This window comes from Apodemus sylvaticus, chromosome 1 (genome assembly GCF_947179515.1).
Source record: "Apodemus sylvaticus chromosome 1, mApoSyl1.1, whole genome shotgun sequence".
Lineage (NCBI taxonomy): Eukaryota > Metazoa > Chordata > Mammalia > Rodentia > Muridae > Apodemus > Apodemus sylvaticus.
Window position 1 is genome coordinate 207,228,104 of NC_067472.1, and position 22,188 is coordinate 207,250,291.

The 22,188-nt window shown below is 48.7% G+C and overlaps 1 protein-coding gene across 7 annotated transcripts in view; it reads right to left on the reverse strand.

Annotated features, from left to right (window-relative positions):
- The window catches only part of Zc3h4 (zinc finger CCCH-type containing 4), a 37,110-nt gene that overhangs the window by 12,729 nt on the left and 2,193 nt on the right, over positions 1-22,188 (reverse strand). For 4 of the 7 annotated variants that reach the window (XM_052172183.1, XM_052172182.1, XM_052172187.1 and 1 more), the window contains 7 exons: positions 7,988-8,207; positions 7,612-7,722; positions 4,693-4,915; positions 3,352-3,503; positions 2,519-2,615; positions 2,283-2,422; positions 1,238-1,348 (listed from right to left, as the gene is read on the reverse strand). In XM_052172183.1, coding sequence (XP_052028143.1) covers positions 1,238-1,348; positions 2,283-2,422; positions 2,519-2,615; positions 3,352-3,503; positions 4,693-4,915; positions 7,612-7,722; positions 7,988-8,207 — 1,054 coding nt within the window. Of the gene's footprint in view, positions 1-1,237; positions 1,349-2,282; positions 2,423-2,518; positions 2,616-3,351; positions 3,504-4,692; positions 4,916-7,611; positions 7,723-7,987; positions 8,208-21,277; positions 21,424-21,529; positions 21,592-22,188 lie in introns of those variants that run through there. The other 3 variants (XM_052172184.1, XM_052172188.1, XM_052172185.1) reach the window with 2 other exon arrangements.

Below are 22,188 nucleotides of genomic sequence, written 5' to 3' on the forward strand. Positions count from 1 at the left end.
TCTTAGGGAAAAGAAAAAAGCTGGGCAGTGGTGGCGCACACCTTTAATCCCAGCACTTAGGAGGCAGAGGCAGGTGGATTTCTGAGTTCAAGACCAGCCTGGTCTACAGAGTGAGTTCCAGGACAGCCAGGGCTACACAGAGAAACCCTATCTGGAAAACAAACAAAACAAACAACAACAACAACAACAAAGAAAGCAGTAGAGTCAAGTGAGAATGAGCCTGGTAGTGGCTACTGTGCACACTTTTAGCGCCAGCACTCAGGGACAGAGGCAGGCAGATCTTTGAGTTTCAAAACAGCCAAGACTACACAGAGAAACCCTGTCTCAAAAAAACAAAAGAGAGAGACTAAGAGTAGTAAGGGCTATTTTACATACTTCATATATTATTCTGTCTATCTGTTTAAAATTCCTACTTCCTGACTTCCGAGGAAGCAGTACCTCACAGGCATATATGCCACCTGCCTGCTGCCTTCGTATCACCATCACAAGCCAACTGTGTTCTTACTAAATGGGCACACTTATCTCTTGTCCAACTCTGATGTCCAAGGCTGATTCTGTCTAGAGTCCTTTTTTTTTGGATTTGGTTTTTTTGAGACAGGGTTTCTCTGTGTAGTCCTGGCTGTCCTGGTACTCACTCGGTAGACCAGGCTGGCCTTGAACTCAGAAATCTGCCTGCCTCTGCCTCCCAGAGTGCTGGGATTACAGGCATGTGCCACCACCGCTGGCCTTTTTTTTTTTTAAAGATTTATTTATTTATTATATGTAAGTACACCGTAACTGTCTTCAGACACCAGAAGAGGGCATTAGATCTTGTTACAGATGGTTGTGAGCCACCATGTGGTTGCTGGGATCTGAACTCAGGACCTTCAGAAGAGCAGTCAGTGCTCTTAACCGCTAAGCCACCTCTCCAGCCCGTGTCTGGAGTCTTTTAATAATTCCTTTCCAACCCTGAAGTTCAACAGTATAATGGGAACAGAGTAAGCCCTGAGGATTTATGTGAGACTCTAGAGACTAGACAAAAATCTCTATCAGAAAGTACCCTACACCTCAGACTCTCTACGCGTCTTGCTCTGACTCTTCCTACCCTAAGAAGAAAGCTGAGTCTTTTAGGCTGCCCAGATGCCTGCTGGCTCCCAGAGGTGAAGGGCAGGCTACCACAGTCCTTCCCATCCATCCCGCAGTGTGCACTGTGGCGGCTCATCCCTGCGGGTCACATGGCCTCAGGCGGGGCTCTTACCCAAGTGCATCGTCCCTCCACGAAGTACTTGCAGATGACTTTGCCTTTCTTGTCAGACTGCTGGTGGGGCTTGTCATGATCACTCCGCCGGTAGCTTCCGCCACCACCGTCCTGTGAGTGATGTAGAAAAGAGGATGGGAGTACATTGAGTGGAGAGAACAGGACAGGTGTAGACAGCTCCTGTCACACCACATGTAAGCAACACAGTACTCAGATGGGAAAACTCTGTCACCTGAGTTGTTTCTAAAAGCTTCCCACGTTGGAAACTCATCAAGATGGCTGCAGGTACTGCTAAAGTACTGTTTTAAACAGAGGTCTGTACCAAAAGGCACCCTGGGAAACTGGTGAACACTGATCAGCCCTTGGGTAAGGGGTTGATTGGGACTGCCTCAGAAAAATGAATGAATGAATGAATGAATGAATGAATGAATCACCATGGTATGATAAAGAGAACAACAACAGGAAGTCTCAAAGTTGCCTTGGTCAAAACCTCCTATCACAGGGACTGGAGAGGCTGATCACTAGTTAAGACTGGTTAACAATTTGTGCTCAGTGGATCTCTGAATTCAAGGCCAGCTTGATCTACACAGTGAGTTCTAAGACAGCCATGGCTATACAGAGCAACCCTGTTTTGAAGAAGACTAAGAAAAAGGAAAGAAGGGAGGAAGGAAAGAAGGAAGGAAGGAAGGAAGGAAGGAAGGAAGGAAGGAAGGAAGGAAGGAAAGAGAGAGAGAGAGAGAGAAAGAAAGAAAGAAAGAAAGAAAGAAAGAAAGAAAGAAAGAAAGAAAGAAAGAAAGAAAGAAAGAAGAAAAAACAAAAAGGAAGAGAGAGAGATTGAGAAAGCACTGGCTGCTCTTCCAGAGGACCAGGTTAAATTTCAACCCTCACATGGTCATTCACAACTGTCTGTAACTCCGGTCTCAGAGGATCCAATGCCCTTGTCTGGCCTCTGTGGGCATCAGGCACAAATACAGGCATCCAGGCAAACACCCATAGGCAGAAAAAGAAATACAATTAAGAAAGCCAGCACACAGAGTGCACTTACGCCCATGTCATCGTCGTAGAAGTCCTCATCGTCATTCATCCCGCCCTTGCCCATTCCGCCTCTGCCACCTCGACCTCGGCCCCTGCCCATCCCCTTCCCTCGGCCTCCTCGGGAACCCCGGCCTCGGCCTCGACTTAACCCTGTGGAGGAGAAGCAGAGAAGAGATTTAACTTCCCCCACTAAGCCAAGCAGTTGCTGCAGCCCAGCCCGCCCGTCCTCACCGAGCCCTTGCCCACCTCGACCTCGGCTGTCCTTGGACCTGCGGTACTGGTTCAGCTCCTTGGAATAGTCATCGTAATCGTCATCTCCCATGGGCTCCTCACTTTCTCCATACTGGATACCAGAGAAAACAAGGCAGAAGTGTCATGCTAGAGACAATACTGAGTTAACAGAGGGGCAGCATGTGTGGTGAGTGGGTGGTCCCAAACCACCCCACGCTTGACGCCTTCTCACTTCAGCCTCTAACCCTAGCAGGCATAGCCAATCACAGGACCTCTGGGCAAGAGGAACAGCTGTACAACCTCAAGAAATGAGTCATGAATGGATATAGAAGGCAGGGACGGGATGGTGTGTGTTCTATACGTCCCTCCTGTCCCTGTCGTAAGAACAGAAGACATTCTAAAGACACTGAGAGGCCCTGCCTCAGGACAGGGTTTTGCTATCTACCTTTTCCTGCTTCAGTCACTAAGGTTTTTTTCTTTCTTCCAAAAGGAACCTTTTAAAAGTGTGCCTGTAGGGGCTGGAGAGATGGCTCAGCAGTTAAGAGCACTGACTGCTCTCCCAGAGGTCCTGAGTTCAAATCCCAGCAACCACATGGTGGCTCACAACCATCTGTAATGAGATGAGAGGCACACCTCTCATGTGTGTGTGAAGACAGCTACAGTGTAGTCATATAAATAATAATAAATAATATTTTTTAAAAAGTGTGCCCGTGCTCCAAGCCTTCCCTCCCTTGGGCACCCACCCATATTCCCCTGTCTCAGTCTCACTGTGCCCACCCGAAGGACCTGTAGCCCAGTGAACCTGCCAATCACACTGGCCCCAAGAGAAGAGTTATGGAAAACCCGACCTCTAGCTCCTCGTCGTACAAGTCCTCTTCGTCCTCCGGATGCTCTCCCATGCAGCCTCGGCCTCGGCCTCTACTGCCCCTACCCATGCCTCGGCCTCGAGATCCTCCTCGGCTCCCGCGGCCCCTGTAGCCCCTGCCTCGGCCTCGGCTACCTGTGGGGTGATTAGGACAGTGAGCCTCACACGGCTAGAGACTACAAGGAAAAGGGGGCCCATTTCGTATGTCTTCCTAGAGGCCTCCTCTGCTGGGAAGCCACCTGAGCTGGCCCATGTAGACTACAGAGCCTCTGGTTCCCTCGAAGGGGAAATGGCACTCTGGACACACAGCTGCTCCTGTCCTCACTAGCTGGCCTCTCACTACCTGTCTATTCATAGCTGCACTGCCCAAGACAGCAGGCACCAGCCCTGTGTGGCCAGGAATCCCAGACCTATAGAGGGTACCAACTAGAAGATCCTCATGAGATTTTAAAGAGAACAGCATAATCTTGGCATCTATTGCAAACCCCGGTACAACTCAAGTGTGAGTAGAGGAGTGCTGCTTCCAGTCGTGTGGGCAGGCCCACATCAGCGCCTGCACGGCGGAGCCTGCTGCACGGCGGAGCCTGCCACACAGCTGTCCAAGAGCTAACATGGAAACAGCACTTTCAACAGTAACCTGGATCACAAGTCTAAGAACCCAAAGTGGAAGATCAGCCTCTAGCAGCTGGCTTTGTTTTTTTGTTTTTGTTTTGTTTTTTTTTTTAAAATAGAACCCCTGGGGCTGGAGAGATGGCTTAGCGGTTAAGAGCACTGACTGCTCTTCCAAAGGTCCTAAGTTCAAATCCCAGCACCCACATGGTGGCTAACAACCATCTGTAATGAGATCAGATGCCCTCCTCTGGGGTTATCTGAAGATAGTTACAGTGTACTTACATATAATAAATAAATAAATCTAAAAAAAAAAAAAAAAAAAAAAGAACCCCTGAAGGAGACTGCCTTCTCTCATTTTGCCTTACGCCTCAGGCCATGAGTTGATTAGCTTTCTGGGGTCCACAGTTCAGAGGTAAACACCTGGTCAGGTGATGGAAAGTGTAGGACTGGAGGTAGGCCAAGCTGGAGCCTCCAGCTCTCCTCAGGCTGGCCCAGATGAGGAGCTGTCTGCTGTCCCTACTGTGTCTGTTGTCTCAAGCCCTGAGTGTATAAGTCCTGTGCACTTGAGCTGTCTCTGAGTGACTGCCTAGCTCTCTTGGCTAAGGCTCAGTATGAGCTGGCTGCAGGGGTCTCCTTGACTCCTTAATCTCCAACCATACCGACACACTGGCCCCGGAGAAGGACTGGGAGGGAGGGGCAGGGGAGGGCTCACCTCTGCCCCGGCTGCTGCCCTCCTTGGCACGCCGGTACTGGTTGAGCTCTTTGGTGAAGTCGTCATAGTCTTCCTTGCCCATGTCGTCCTCTTCATCCCCCTCGTACTCCCCATACTGCTCATTCTCGTAGTCCTCATACATGCTGTAGCCCTTGCCGTCCATCTTGGCGTAGGGCTTCTTGGGCAGGGCCGTGCTGTGTGACGAGGAGTACTGCTGGTGGGACTATTCAGGAGAGAACAGTGGGTCAGTGAGCCAGTGCCCACCGCCTGGACCAGGCTACGCAGGTGACCTCAGTTCTTAGAACTTGTGTTTGTCTAGAGTCTCTACTGTCCCTGGTTTACCACTGACTCTTGGCCTCTCTGCAGACATGTTTACCCTGATGGGCTGGGGACAACATACATCCACACATCTGGCTTTAAGAAATGGGCCAAGGTTTAGAAGGATAGGAGAAACAGGAACCCATCCTCCCTGGAGACCCAGGGACAGGGATGCAGAGTGAGCAGAGCTGGGGAGAAGCCTGGAGTCAGGAGGAAGGGTGCCCTCGCGCCAGCTTTCCCTAGGCTCCTGATTTCAGTGAGCAGCCAGCTTGGTAGCCACAGCAGACTGCTATTTCTAAAGACACCTTCCAAGCTGCCTTCAACCAGGTGAAGTGTGGCACTCAGTCAACGAGGGTCTCCTTAGCCATGCAGACACTCTACTGCACTGTGGTTCTGAGACAGGGTCTTATGTACCCTAGCATGGAACACTTTTTTTGTTGTTTTTGTTTTTTGTTTTGAGGGGAGGGGAGGTGGTAGTGGTGGTGGTGGTGGTTCAAGATGGGGTTTTTCTGTATAGGCCTGGCACTCCTGGTCTTTCTCTATACCCCAAGAGTTGGGATTATAGGCCTGCACCATCATACTGGCTTTAAACACAGTGCTAAGGCAAGGTGTAATGACCCCTGTCTATAGTCCCATCCGCGTGGGAAGCTGAGGTAGAAAAACTGCTTGAGCCCAGGAGTTCATGATTGCTCTCCCTGGGTAAAAGTAAAGATCTGGTCTCAAAACTGTAAACAAAAGCAAAGCAAAACAACAACAACAACAAAAACCCCTTACCTCTCAGCATATTTATAAGAAAAAACTAGCCATGACCCATATGGTATAAAATATACCATCGGTGGCTTTGCTGACAAGGCTGAGGGGGTTGAAATTAATCCAAGTGGGCGGTACAAATGGATACTAATGTGTCTACAACCACTCTCCAGCTGGACACTGTAGCAAACTTGTGTAACACTTCAGTGACAGGCTAGGCTCAACTACAAAAGGAAACCCATACTCACTACAGAAAAATGCAAAATATAGATAAATCGATGTAGACACTCAAGTTCCCAGTCTTCTTCAGACCCTCCCTGGTATGGAGAAGATACCCTTCCTCAGCAATCAGTCTCCATTATTTTGCTAAAACTATCTATCATCTGCTGTGGTGCATGATGCTGTCACTGGAAAAGACTTTTAAAAAGTCCCATCACAGGGCTAAAGAGATAGTCCAGCAGTTAAGAGCACTGGCTGTTCCTCCAGAGAACTATGGTTCAGTTACTAGCACCTATACAGAGGCTCGTGGTGGTCTGTAACTCAATTCAGTGGATGCATATGGTGCACAGACAAGACATACACAAGAGACACATTAAAGCAACAAAATGAAAAGATTTTAAAGCCGGGCGGTGGTGGCGCACACCTGTAATCCCAGCACTCTGGGAGGCAGAGGCAGGCAGATTTCTGAGTTCAATGCCAGCCTGGTCTACAGAGTGAGTTCCAGGACAGTCAGAGCTACACAGAGAAACCCTGTCTCAAAAAACCAGAAAAAAAAGAAAAGATTTTAATAATAAAAAAAGGTGCCACTGCACCCTGCCTAGTCAATTTTTTTTTTTTCTTTTCCCTGGTTATTTTGTTTCCTTGTTTTTCTAGACAGGGTTTCTCTGTATAAGAGCCCTGGCTGTCCTGGAACTCTGTAGACCAGGCTGGCTCAAACTCAGAGTTTAACCTGCCTCTGGAGTGCCGGGATTAAAGGTGTGCACCACCACCACCACCACCACCACCACCACCACCACCAGCCCTAGCCCATGGTTTTAAAAGGTAGGGTTTTGCTGTGTTGCTCAGGCGAGGCTCCAACTCTCTTATATGTATGAGTGGCCTGGTGCATGTATGTGCATCTGTGTGTACCACATGCATACAGTGTTCAGGGAGCAGAACTCCCAGAGCTGGAGGGATACATAGTTGTAGCCACTGTGGAGTTCCAGGTCCCGTTCTGACTCTGCTCTGACTCTTTCTGCCTCCCCTTTCCCAGGTCTGGATTACTAGCTTGTGTCAGCACTTCCTGTTTGTATTTGATCTTCTACTGTTTATTATTAGTATTGGTGGTGGTTGCTGCCCATGGTCATGAGCACAGAAGCAAGCACTGGACCACTGAGCTACATCCCCAGCCTTGTTGTTTTTTGTTTTTTTCCTACATTTTTCTGAGCGTGAAAGTACACACACACACACACACACACACACACACACACACACACGATCAATTTATGGTTAAGTTCAGAGTTGTAATGGGGTACTTAACTTCTAACTATGCAGCCCTGGAGATAATTAACTCTACCGGCCAGTTCATTCTCTTGCCAATTTCCCACAAAAGGTCACTTAAGAACAGTTGAAAGCAGTCAGCTGTGACCTGGATGAGTTAGACGTAACTGTGTCCTGCCAAGCTATGGGGGAGACTTGACACTGGGCAGGCTCAGGAGCGGCTCTTGTGGAGAAAGTCACTGACCTGGCTCAAACCCATACATTGCAACCCTCGTTTCCTTGTCCATAAATAGGGATGACAATGACACCCATGGTCTCTGGGTGCCACCCACCTGCCCCACACCATAAGACACAAGACACAATGCCACTCACTGGTGCGTATGGGGGACTATAGTCCCGGTACTTGCGGTGACCCTTCTCGCTGGGGCTGAAATCTGAGTCATCTGAGAAGTCCGAGAAGTCCTCGCTGGAGGAAGCATGACGCTGCAAAGACAGTGAGAGAGGCCACACTCCACATGAGTCTGCAGCTGGGGCACAGCCAGCCCCAGGACAGACCAGGCTGGACCGTGCGCTCCACCTGAGAACTCCTCCCCCGGGGGCACTCAATGGCAAGAGAGCAGAGGTTCAGCTCTTTCTACACTGTCCTCAGGCCATGGATCCCAGGAGCCGGGCTGCAGCCGCAGGGCAGGCAGACAGGCGGGCTGGCCCTGAGCCAGCAGCAGAGGTGTGGGGAAGCCTCTGGACCTACTTTGTGCTTTGATTTCCGCCTTTTCTTCGACCTCCTCTTCTCCTTCTCCCGTTCCTTCTTCCGCTTCCTTTTCAGCCTCCGGTGAGACTTTTCCTCGTCTGAGTCGCTGTGGTGCTTCTCCCCCTTCTCTTTCCGACCCCTCTCCTGTCCTCCAGGGGTATCCTGGATCTCCTCAGCTCCATCGTCTTCCAGTTCACCTTCTTCCAGCTCACCATCTTCCCTGCAAACCAACCCCAGATCACTGTGAACTCAGGGACTGCAGTGGAGCCTACTGAAGGCTCTAGGTGGAGGGCCCAAAGGACACGGGGAACAGCTCTAGTGGCTGGAATATCCCCAGGAGGATACAGGGCCCCTGTGAGATTAACTGGGTCGCAAGAGGTAGAGGAGTTTCCACCAGAAGGCAAGGGGTACAGCTCAATGGCAGGATTCTCGCTTAGCACACAAGAGGCCCTGGGTCCCAGTCCTAGCCCTGAAAAATGAATGAATAAAAATCCAGGCTAAGTCAGGCCTGGTACCACAAGCTTTTCATCCCCAAGGCAGGGGCAGAAGGATCTCTGAGTTTGAGGCCAGCCTGGTCTACATAGGAAGCCAGGCCACTCAGTGCTACACAGTGAGACCTTGGCTCAAAAAGAAAACAAAACAGAAAAACAAAAAAATATTAATAAAATAAGAAATAAAAGGTGCTATGTTCATACGGACAAACCCCACCATTCCATAGCCTAAGTGTTCCCAGTAGAGAAGCAGTAGGTCCTGTGACCACAGAGCTGAGGAATGTGCCCTCTGAGGAGGGCGCTACCACAGGCTCTGAGTGGCTCAGGCGCCCAGCTCCACTTTACTGCATTCCTTTAAAACCTTCTGTACCACGGAAGCTCATTGCAGGGAATCCCAGCGGGCACACTCTGGCTTATAGAGATAAACCTGTGAACTCGTGTTCCACTAGGGACCTAGAGGGTACAGCCAGACCCCACCCATGATGAGTCCTCCCTTAGCTGACCCTGTTCCCTCCCCAGCTGACTCTCTTCACCTTGCCTCTAAGCACTCCTGTCTCAGCAACTTTTCCTGACTTTTTCAACTCAATGTCACTCCATGCTCAGTCCTTTGAAAAGTAAAAGCACTCACCTAACCAAACAGGCTATGAGTCACCCAATAGGTCTAAATAGCTATGGATAGGCTGGGGGTGGGGTGGGGTGGGGGTGGGACCAGGTATCTGTGGGCAGAGTCAGTGCAGGGTCGAGAAAGCAGCAGATGGAGGAGTCCACAGTGTTCAAGCCAAACCCACAGACACAGATGTTGCTAAGTACAGAAGTTGGTAATAGAAAAATCTTTTAAACTTAGCTAGGAATAATGGGAGACAGAAGAAGGCTGATCTCTTGAGTTTGAGGCCAGGTTCCATGATAACACGCCAAAAACACAGTGAGAACCCTGCCTGAGGGGAAAAAAAGATTTTTAGACACTCCCAGGCCTGCCTGGTGGTCAGGATGCAGAGACAGGAGGATCTCTGTAAGATCAAAGCCACCCTGGTTTGCATAATGAGTTCTAGGACAGCCAGAGCTACAAAGAGCCTGTCTCAAAAGACAAACACCAAACAACACACAAACATACATAATTTTACAGCTCCCTATGCTCCTAATGACAGCAGAAAGGTATGTAAATGGACATAAAAGCTCCTTACACCTCAACCAACAAGAAACAAAGAGATTATGACAGTGGCAAGAATAAGGGAATTGAAGCTGAACCTGGGAAGTGCAGGCTGAGGGCTAGCCTGGGCTACTGGACTAGCATGCAAGAGTCTAGGGTCCAACCGATACCACGGCAAGAAAATAATTTCTCAAAAATGTAACAGAAGCCAGGCAGTGGTAGCACACATCTTTAATCCTAGCACTCAGGAGGCAAAGGCAGGCTAGGACAGTCAGGACTTGTGACACAGAGAAACCCTGTTTTGAAAAACAAAACAACCAAATGCAACAAAAATAAAAAATAAATAAATAAAATAAAAGATCCAAAAGGCTAACCAGAACTCAGAACCGGGAAGAGCTAACTCCCCAAAGGCTCTGTGGAAGGAGGACACAGCCACTCAGAAGCTCTGAGGGCCCTAACGGGCTCCAATGGAACCAACAGCCTCTCTTTCTCCAGCCCTCCTCAGCTTCAAGAGGTGCTTCTCTAATTAATCAATTAATCGCGAGCCCAATTTCAGAGGCCCGATGCTCAACAACCCCCAAGAGGCTTGGCCCCCTAGGCAGACAAAGGAGAGGTCAAGGACAGCACTCACAGCAGGACACAGGCTCCTTCACACTTTGTCAAGGGCAAGCACAATGGGGCGAGGACTGCACCTGCACTGAAGACAGCCAACTCAAGGGAGGCTCCCTGTAGGTGTGGCTCAGAGTCAGTGGCAAAGAAACACCTGACTAGGAAAACTGGGCTACTCAGAGATGTGGTGCCCGGCTGCCTGCTGTGATGGAAGCTAACCTGCCTAGTGACTGACAGGAATTGCCTTGTTTAGAGCAGAGCCAGGCCTGAGAGACGGAGGGAGAAGGCATGGGCAGACTAGGGCCAGGCAGCCTGAATTCCATGTGGAGGAAGGAAGGCTAAGCAAGGCACGATGGTACTTGGCAAAGGGGTATCTCACACTCTCCTCTCCTGCAGCTTCTTCATAAGAAAATTCAGTCCACCTGGCAGCCTTGGATGGCCCCTCACCTAGGCACAGGGCCACGCAGCCCGAGAGATGTAGCTCAGTTGAGGCTGCAGTTGGCCATGATGGCAGAGCCCCACTATTAACACCCTGTGGCAATGTGAGACAAGATTATCCAACTTATGAACTCATGAACCTTAACTGTCATCAAGAACCACATCTTTTCTTCCAGTTCTCCCTACCCTACGAAAACTTCAGCCCAATAGTGATTCTTCCCCCACAGTGTGGCTAACAGGCCCAGTGAGAGCTACATACACAAGTTTTGAGCTGGCACATGCTTCAAACTTTGTTTCCCTGGAATGGAGATGCTAAAAAAAATGGGAAGTTTTTGGAAATCTAACCAGGCATGGCATCCACAACCTGTAACCCCACTCAGGAGGCTAAGATAGAAGGTCTCTAGTTTAGGGCCAGCCTCAGAAACAGAGCAAGATCCTGTTTCAAAATGCCAAAATAATTTTAAAAATAAATTTTAAAAAACTGCTTGTGACTTAGAAGAGGCACTAGGAAGGTGACACTAGACTGGTCACTACCCCATCCAGCTGGCCCTGCCCTCAGCTCCTCAAGCCCTATATGATCTCTGTCACGGTCATGCTGCAGATAGATGCCTTCCCAGCTAAGAGACCTGTGTAGTATCAGGTCTGACTGCTTCCTTCAAACTATTCATTAGAAAGAAGAAAGCAAGCCCATTGGGAGAGGGCAGATATCCCAAGGGCCACGGACAGAAAACAGCTGGGAGATTTACGAAAAGGCACTTTAACAGGCTGCCAGAAAAAATCTATGTCAGAGAGGGATTAAACACCGAGGGAGCACGCTTAATAGACTGTGACATAATCCCCCAAGAAGAGTGGGGAAGCCCCACTGCACTAATCTGCTCAATCTAGACCTGCCAAACTCTCTTGAGGCAGGTGCCCAGAGGGAAATACTACAGCTGGCCTGCAAAGACCTCAACTAGCACTTTGCCTGCCTGCTTGCAGCCAGAGCCACTGCCAGGACCCCACCCCCACCCCACCCCATCCCCACCCAACAAGAACCAGCCATCCTGGGAGACTGCCTGGTCAGCAGATAGGAATGGGAAGATAGCGCCTGCCTTGCCTCCTGCAAGACTGCCTCAACCCCCTGAACAAAGCTTCCCAAGTATTCAAATTTCCATTTTGAGGCCAGACTGCAGCTCCTCTTTGGTCAAAGAATACATGTGTGTGTACAATCTGAGTCACACCTTCAGAGCCAGCCCACCCCCAGCCCTGGAGCCCTTAGCTCACAGGGCTCACACAGCATGGACATGGCAACAATACTGAGCTCTGGTGTTCTCAAGCAGGCTCAGTGACAAACGGACCAAGTGACAACACAACTAGCCCTGCTCTTTCCTAGGGTGGGCTCTCACCTGGACAGTGGCACACCCTTAGGCAGACGGCCTTCCCGGTGGGAAAGTTAGATGATAAACATCAAAGCCCTGCATAAGGAACAGCCATACAGTAAGCAAGACAGTAGATGCTACACTTGTCCAGAAGTCCAAGAAGGTGGGCGCTAGTGCACTGAACGGCAGGCAGTGTGTGCGAGCCTTGCATGGGGTGGTGGAAGCAGGAGGACCAGGAACTCAGTCATCCCCAGCCTCAGAGCAACTCTGAGGCTCGCCTGGGCAGTCTGAGAATATCTCAACCAGAACCCATACAACAAGATAGTGCAGTAGCACAGTGCACACAACATGGAGCAGCCTCAAAGAGCCAGCATGTGACCTAGGAAGACGCGGGCAGAAGCCGCAGCTGGTTCTTCTTGGGAGCCATTGGCAACTACCCAGCTGCCAGTGTCTATTTTTCATTGTGGCCATCCTCTCTCAAGCAAGCCTGCTGACAAAAGTCTCCACTTCCTCAACTAATCTACGTGGGACTACAGAGCCTCAGAATGGCTGACCAAGAGAAAAGGACTGGCAGAGCTGACGGGAGGACGGGGAATCCAATCAAGCATGGAGGAAAAGACCCAGACCCCACAGAAGGAGGAAGTCTGCAGCTCTCAGCAGCCCTATGGAGTGTTGGGCCAAATCAAGAGCCGGGCGCTTGGGGCTCTGGTTTACAGGAGCGGGAGGAGAACCACACCACAAAACACAAATGGAGACTCATGAACAGTGGCTTTACCTGAAGCTCATTAGGCTGCTAGGTTAATGTGAAGGTCGGGGTTATGATCATTAACTGACCAGAGACTCTCAACAAATCCCTGGGTAGGCTCTGAATGACCCATTCATTAACTGGGGATAAAAAAAATCACAAAAATTATGAGACCCTGCCTCTTCCAACTCGTAACAACCGGCTGAAGTACAGGAGTCAAGGTCAGTCACTAGGAAGCAAGGCAAGGAGCTTCTCCTTTAGAAGGCTAGCCTGGGCTCACACCTACAGAAGCTTCTTCCCCGACCCAGACCTTCCCTTGATCTAGGAAGTGGCACAGCAGCCAAGGGGGACTGCACTGAGGGCTTGGCAGAGCTGGGAGAGCCCTGAGGTAAACCTCTGCATCTCACACATGTTTGTCAGTGTCCTTAGGACCCAGTTCATCAACCAGAAACCAAGAGCAAGTGGGCTCTGGGCTGCCCTCCCCTGAGCATTTGCAGACACAGTCAGAAGCTGTTTTGTGATGTCATGATGCCATCTCCATGGTAACATGCCTGCCTTGTGACAACCAGCTGTCGCCAGAGCAGGATCTGAACCGCGTAGAGCACACCACCCAGGACACCCAAGCAGTCTCAATCAGGACTGAGTACATAAGGCACTTAATGGCTAAACTGCTAAATTTGCTAAATAATAATAGAAGTTTTCAGGATATATTTTTTAAAAAATCATAAACAGGCATCGGTGGTCCATGCCTTTAATCCCAGTATTCACGAGGCAGACACACATAGATCTCTGAGTTCAAGGCCAGCTTGGTCTACACAGGGAGTTGTAGGACAGTTAGGACTACATGCATATGGTGTCAAACAAAGAAAATCCTTAATGGAGCCCACAGCCACACTCTCAGGTGTGCCTTTCCTCGGGGGTCCTTTTTCTCTTACTACTCGTGTAAAATTAAAATTGTCTTTTGGTAAACTCTAAGCCTGTGCTGGAGATCTGGGTCATCAGTACTCACTGCTCTTCCTGAGGCCATGGGATTCCCAGCTCCCATGTAGAACATAACTATCTCCAGAGAAGCCACCAGCCTCTTCTGGCCTTTGTGAGTGTTAGCCGCTTACAAGGGGCAGAACATTAACACTAATATGCATAGCCGGGCATGGTGGCGCACGCTTATAATCCCAGCACTTGGGAGGGAGAAGCAGGCGGATTTCTGAGTTCGAGGCCAGCCTGGTCTACAGAGTGAGTTCCAGGACAGCCAGGGCTACACAGAGAAACCCTGTCTCAAAAAACCAAAAAAACAAAACAAAACAAAACCAAAACACCCACTAATATGCATAACATACAAATCTTTAAATATTTAATTCTGAAGAGTTTCAATCCAACTGTCAAAGCCTACAGTCACAGTAATCGAGAGGCAGGAGAACAACAATTTTGAAACCAGCCTAGACTATACATAGCAGGACTCTCACTTTAAAATCAAATTTAGCCGGGCGGTGGTGGTGCATGCCTTTAATCCCAGCACTTGGGACCAGAGGCACGTGGATTTCTGAGTTCAAGGCCAGCCTGGTCTACAAAGTGAGTTCCAGGACAGACAGGGCTACACAGAGAAACCCTGTCTTTAAAAAAAAAAAAAAATCAAATTAAAAAAAAAAAAAAGGATGGTTCTCACACACACAATTAGAAAAAGGGGGGAGGGTCGGCAGCTGGAGCTGGGAAACATCTCTCTGTATTGCTCTCTGCACCTTAGGGTCCTGTGCAGGCAGAAGGCAGTCTGCACTGCTTACTACTAACATCTACGGCTCCATGCTGAACTCATCCTTGTCTCCTCTCATTACCATGGGCTTTACTGCCACCCCCACTTTACAGGTAAGGAAACTGAGGTTACGAATGGGAAGGAATCTGCCTATAGGGTCACAGCAAGCAGAATTGAAAATGGAAACCAAGACTCTGACCCCAAACCTCAGTTCTTTATCTCTAGCCTTAAAGAGAACTAGAAATACAGCAATAATTTATTAAATAAACAATATGCACATGAAATGCATGAAATCTGAGACGAGATGGTTTACCAGGTAAAGGTGGGAGAGGACCCCCATCACATCAGGACAGCTTGACTACAACGAGACCGTCTGGGGGTGGAAGCATGCAAACCCCAAAAGAAGAAAATTCCAAGTTCCCGCAGGAAATGGACACCTGTATCTCACAAGCTGCAGCCCCACAATGTGGCTCACTCAAACACAAGTCAATTCAGCAGAAACTTCTGAAAACAGACAGGCCAGAGCAACCGCCCAGACTCGAGGTAGCCGTTCCCTCTGTTGGAGTAGCTATTGTTTGACTCCCACCAGCTGGCACCGCCCAGAGCAGGAGGCCCCTCAGACACACGCCATGAGGGCTGAGTATGCAGCCTTGTGGTAAAGTGCTTGTCTAGCACACTCTTCCATTCAATCTCCAGCACCTCAAACAGGAAAAAGCTATCCCTCCTTTTTGTAGCTGAAAAGCTTGGGACTGATCTCTACGCGTGCAGGAGTAGAACACAAGGGTGCCGGAACCTCTGGAGGCTGGGAGGCTGGCAGAGCTGCCCACCTCCGAGGACTCCCCAGCCCTCCTGCACAGGCACACTATGGCCACAACGTGGGCCTGCAAACGTGGGCAAGGGCCCCAAGTACACGCTGTCATTTTTTCCACAGGCCACATGGTCCCTGTCTCAATTTCTCAATTCTGTTGCTACTAAGGATAAAATGAGCATGGCTACACAGATAAATAAATTTGGCCTACAAAAACTACTTGGGACAAAGGCAATAGTCTACAGTTCTAGGCTAGACAAGTAGCTTTCAAATTTCTTTTTTTATTATATCTTTTTTGTTGTTGTTGTTTTTTGTTTTTCGAGACATGGTTTCTCTGTATAGCCCTGGCTGTCTGGAACTCACTCTGTAGACTAGGCTGGCCTCGAACTCAGAAATCCACCTGCCTCTGCCTCCTTTTCTTTTTCATTCTTGTTTGCAGTACTGGGGCTGGGAATGAAACCTAGGGCTTCTTACATGCCAAGCAAGCAACACCACTGATGCACACAAACCCAGTCAGTACTGTTTTCTATTTCTATCTCAACAGGATCTGGCTAAATACGCAGACTGCCCATGAGCCTGCCCTAGCCTCCAGGGAAGGTAGACTCCAGGGCTAATCATCAGGCTCAAACTGTCTCCTTTGATCTATACACCTCCTTTACAGTCTGTAAATATAAAGGAAGCTTCATTTAATTACATTTTCAACCTTCTTCTGATGTTTGTCAAAGATGCAGATATATCAATACATGGACTTAACAGCCCATAAGGAGCTCATTAGTATGAAAGTACTGTACCTGGTGGGTACTGTGGTGTACTTTAATCGAAACCTCAGGAAACAAAGGCAGGCAGGTTCTGAGTTTGAGGTCAGCCTGATCTTTATAGTGAGTTGAGAACCTGAGTCAAAACAACAAAAAAAGTACTATAGCACACTGTACTTGAGAGGCGGAGGCCGAAGGACTTCTTCAACTTCAAGGCCAACCTGGACTAAGAATGAGAGCCGTCTCAAAAAATAACAAAAGAGAGAGAGACTGAAGGGACGGCTCAGCGCTGAAGAGCACTGAATGCTCTTGTAAGCAGTTTCCAGACCCCAGGTACAACCTCAGTTCCAGGGGTTCTACTAGCTCTAGCCTCTGGGGATACCTACACTAATATACACATGTTAACACACACACACACACTTTAAAATAAAAGTAATGGGCTGGAGAGATGGCTCAGCAGTTAAGAGCACCGACTGCTCTTCCAAAGGTCTTGGGTTCAAATCCCAGCAACACATGGTGGCTCACAACCACCCGTAACGAGATCTGACTCCCTCTTCTGGAGTGTCCGACGATAGCTACAGTGTACTTACATGTAGTAAAATAAATAAATCTTTAAAAAAAACATTTAGCCAGGAATTGGTGGCACACGCCTTTAATCCCAGCACTAAAGAGGCAGAGGCAGGCAGATTTCTGAGTTCGGGGCCAGCCTGGTCTACAGAGTGAGTTCCAGGACAGCCAGGGGTTCATAGAGAAACCCTGTCTCAAGAAAACAAAAATAAAACAAAACAAAAAAAAAATTTAAAATTAAAAAAAAATCTAAGAGAGAGCAAGGGTTGGGGTGGGGTGGAAGTCCTGGAGTACTGGAGCAGACTCAGGACAGTCCGCGGGAAGAAACAGCTTCTGTTACACACAGCCCCCACACGGAGCGCTTTCTGTGACTCCATCTCTCGTTGCTTTCCCAGCAATGCTCAGGTTGAGGAGCGAGTGTGGGAAGCCTGCCTGCCTCAGGCCTGATGGTTGGCCTTTGGCTTTTCTACTTAGAGCGCTAACAACTGTGTTACCAACTCAGACCCAGCCTTAAAAAGCCAAAGGACAGAGAGACACAGCACTTAGAGGCAGAGGCACAAGGATGGCCTCAGCTTGGTGAGCTACCCAGACTTCTATGCCAGCCGCGACCACTGTGTGAGACCCTCTCGTAAAACCAGCAAACCAACAAATGTTAGGGGCTAGGCAGCCATGGGAGCACTGCTTATAAGCTGGAGGCCAGGGCTGGAGAGATGGCTCAGACAGGGTAAGAGCACTGACTGCTCTTTCAGAGGTCCTGAGTTCAATTCTCAGCAACCACATGGTGCCTCACAACCGTCTGTAATGGGATCTGGTGCACACTTCTGGGGTATGTCTGAAGACAGCTACAGTGTACTCACATAAATAAATCTTAAAAAAAGAAAAAAAAAAAGAGTTGGAGGCCTGGAGAGCAGTGTGAGTGTGGATTAACTGTGAGACCTTGCCTCACAGACACAAAAATGAGTAGCCATCTAGCCAGTGCAGGACCTATGGTCCCTCCCCTAGTATCCAAACCAAAACAGAAATAGGAATTTCTGTCCCAAGCAAAGGGCAGGACAAACCTAGCTGCTTAATAACTATAGCTCTTAGGGACTCAGCGGAATTACAAGGGGTGACAGACCCTAGAGTCTAAGAGGCGTGGCCCCCTGAGATCCAGGCCAGGAAGGGCTGGCTGAAGGGGGGTGGGGAGTGGAGCTGGCGCTTGAGTCCCACTTCCTGGTTCTCAGGAGCCAACCTCAGCATGGAATGCTGACTCACTCCATTCTAATTGCAAAAGCAAATGCATGCTGGGACATTGGGCATGGGCTCAAGACAGCTGGACCATTTTAGCATCTATACCAAACACTAACAAGAAGTGCCACAAGATGGCTTCCACTGACTTCAGTCCCCACCAGGCTCCTTTGGAGAAAGCTGCCCAGAGCCCCAGAGGCCCAAGATGACTGCCCTTCCCTTAGTCAGACACACCCTGCTCTGTTTACACACAGGACCGCAGTGTTCTATTTAGAATTTCTCCCAGTAAGGACAGAGGCACTGAGTGGCAGGCACTGTGTGGCTGCAGTGCCCATGGACTGTGGTAACCCTGAGGGGTGGGCACTGATGCTGGAGGGCACCAGCCCGGGACAGCAGCAGCTACTTTCTAATACCCAGACTCTCACTTCACATCCTGCTGCCATCTCCAGTGTTCAGAGATGTCACCACCTGCCTGACAAACAGGCAGCTGAGTCACCAACCAACACAACAAAGCAGGGAAAATGTAGTAAGCTTCTCTATTGGGAGGCGCAATCTGGCCAGGAGAAACAAACTACTTACTCCTAGCAGACAGCCTCTATCCTAATGAAAAACTATCTCTAGGATGATGAAGCTATAAACTAGCACCAACCAAGAGGCCGTGTCTTCACCGTCTATCACACTGGCTCAAGAATTAACTAAATGAGCAATGCGCCTGAATCGCTTTTGAAACCACTCCACCTCACCGCACAGCACTCACACAGTATAAATTGCTGCACTGTGTCTAACTGCATCTACAGCATTCAGACGCAACTGGGCTTTGTAGCAGATGAGGCCTCAAAACTTGGAAAGCCAGAGCTGGAAAGTTTGCCTTAACTTATCCAAACAGGCAGCTTGCCATAGTCTATGAGGCCACAATTATGTAACTGACTCCAGACCATTTCCTCCATTACCTCTGCCAATGAGCCGGCTGCTCCTCTCAGGCCTTCAAAGCAGCCAGCCAGCAAGCCACAATGCCAGAAGGCTGCAAGCTTCCTGTCTGCCTCTTGTACACCCGGCAGTGGTGAGGCAGCGGTGAGGCAGCCATGGCCTGACTCAACTCAAGCCATCTCACTTCAGATCCCACGGCAGGCGGAGTCAGCCACCCTGGCACCACCACAAGAGTCCATCCAGAGACCACAAGTAGGTTCCCTGAATTTGGTTTGACTTAAAGCTATCCAGAGACCTGGAGGCAGTTTAATCAGTGACTTTCAACAGAGGTATTCACTGGAAATGAATCCCTAAACAAAAAAGGTTTCTAGGGACTCAACAGTCCCCAAATCCCCCCACCCCCTCCAAAAGTGAAGACTCTGACCTGGTTCTGAGACAGACAGACAGTTATGGGGAAGGGCGACGCCAGAGTGGAGGCCTAGGCTTCAGCTACATGGAAACACAATCAAGAGCCACACATTCACCAGGCAGGGCAGCCAGGACAGCCTGCCTTCCCAACAGTCCCTCCATGACAGGTCTTCTTGGATAAGGAAAAGAGCCACAAGGATGAGTTTCTACAACAGCTAGCTACCTTTACTTCCTGAAAGGTCTGTCTAAACCTTGAAGTGAATGAAGGAAAGCCCTTAGATGACAGGCTAGGCACTAGAAAGCCTGCATGTTGAGGGTCTTTTCCCTGCTGCTAGAGGGAGCTGGAGAACTGGGGATGGGGTCTCTACCTTGGAGCACCCATCTACAGTGTCCCTCACTGCCAAAGTCCATTCTGCTCTAATGGGAGATTCTGACTGACTTCAAATGAACTTTCATCCAGAGGAAACAGAAACTTCCACAGTTACGAAGTATATAAGCCTTACTGTGAAATCAGGGATCCCAGCACACCCTTTCCTTTTGTTTTGCAACATCCATTAATTTCATTATTAACTAATACTGGTACATCAGTTTAGGGAGAAAAAAAGGTACTACTGTGACATTTCAAAAATACCAAATACCTTAACACAGTTAACTTAATATTGGGACTCCTTTGTCAACAACAACAAAAAAAGAAAAAAAAACAAAAAAACAAATGAACCCTTGCAGGGATATACCTGAGCTTTTTAAGATGTATAGAGGAAATATTTTCACATTCAGCAAAATGACAGCTAAATTTTCATTCCCATAAGGAATCCCATTTCCTAACATTTTATTTTTAAAGTTTAAATGTTTTTACAACTTAGTAATTCTAAATATGTAGAATGGAAGGGTTATCAGCTGACACTGTTTCTGCTCTGAGCTCCTGGAGGAATTTTACACAAGCCGGGAATCTTCACATGTTTTTTCCAGCTGACCCAGCGCACTGGACAGTGTGTTACATTCGTGCTTTAGACGTTTTGTGCGGGAATGCTGTGCATTCTGGAAATGTCTTTCTCAAAGAGCTGATTTTACATCAGACCACTATCGCATGGCAGTTAAAACTGAATACACTTAAAGGAATAAAGCAAGCGGCCTGACAAAGGCCACTTGCGTGGTCCTCAGGTACAGATGGACATCACAAACAGGGAGCGGGCTCCTTTGGAAGGGCCAGGCTTGTGTGACAAAGTCTTCCCTGACAAAGTACTTCAGGGACCGAGAGTGGGCCAGGGGGACAATGGGACTTCAGAGTGTTTTTGTCTTTTACGGAAGAACTTATGCTTGTAAAACACATCAGAAGGACCTGCAAGCCACTGCTGCTGGTTTTGTTGTTCTTTAACTTGCATGTGTAGGATGAGGGACTGGGAAGGGACATGGTCTCTCCAACATGACTGGGCGTGTAACACGTTTTACATCAGTTTTTCACGGTCAGGCATGTGCTTTTGAACAAAGAGCAGTGGAGACAGGAGAGATCAGGGTTTGACACAGTTTACAGATACATTTTGTGCTTAGACTGTACTTTACAAATGACTTGCTTGATTTAAATGTCTATCACCATAAGTAGCATTTGAGTAAAAAATATGGAAAATGGGCCTGCTTGCAACAGTCTTTTCTGGGAGGCAAGGGGGTGTGACTTTAACTTGAATACAAGTATAAACCAAAATCTGTAAGCTTATCCCCTTCAGAGGGACTTGAAGTAGCCACTTTCACATGAAGGCTAGAGACAAAGCAATGGATGAAATAGAGGGACACAGGGTCTGAAAACATACTGGGCCTTTCCCATGGATTTTTGTCATGTTACAGTAACACTTTTTTTTTTTAAAGAAAACTGTGTACATCAAAATTTTAAAAATTAAAACACTGAAAGGATGTGCAAGTCTAAAAGGGCTCAATAGGTTAGAATCCTGATTTGAACATAGTAAATCCACTCTTAAGCATCACTTTGGTCTAAAGGCGAGGAGTAAGCAGGCAGGAAAGGGACTAAAAGAGGGAGATAATTGAATTACTCAATAAAAGAGGCTACTTACCATCCCAACCCATTGTAAGACATACACTTCTGACATAAGAGAACTCCTTAGAGGTCGGATAAAGCTTGTAAGCACCTTTGAGTAAAGCACCTGCCCCCGAGAGGGCCTGGAAGCCCAACGTGGGCTTAGCGAACAGACCTCCGCTAATCTGTTTATTTCCTTGAACTGTAGTCTGGCTGCGAAGGGCTGCGATTCCCAGGACGATACATTTAATTAGAAAACAGAAAAAAAAAATTGTAAAAAAAAGCTCACCAAACTGCTGCACCTGTGTCTTTGAATGTGGGTGGCATTTCTTTTAAAAGGCAAAGGAGGGTCTGTGAAGGAGAAAGGGAGAACAGGTGGGAGTGGAGAGAAAGGGCTGAGCCCCATGTCTGAAGGGGTCCTCTACGTTCCCTAGGCGGCTGCCAGGCATCTGTCTAGCGCATTCCCCACCCTACCCCCACCCCTGCCTGCAAGACTAGCTTTTCTGCTCCCTGAAACCCACCTTTCAATTTTCAAACCTACTCACTCCAGGCCCCAAGAGTCAGCAAACCATATCTTTCTGCTCCAGCAGGGCAAAAATGGCCCCAAACCTCATTCTCAAAAACGCGCGGGGCTGGTCCCATTATCACCCGGCCAGAGAAGGGCGTGGGGAACCCATTTCGCACTTAGTAAAGGACAAGAGGCGCCACAGTTCACGTCCTGCCAAAGCACAAGGGGCGATCTCCTTGGCTCCCAACGGAGCGACTGCACCCTGTTTTGCCCCAAAGAGGGACGATGCCCGAGAGAAATCGGTGGCGAACTTCCTCTACCATCCAATGCAGGAAAAACAACCTTCACACAACCCCTCGCAAAATAAAGAAATAAGACTTAGGACTAAGGACCCTCCACCACTGTCACCTACCTACAAAAAGAGAGGGACCCAAAAAAAA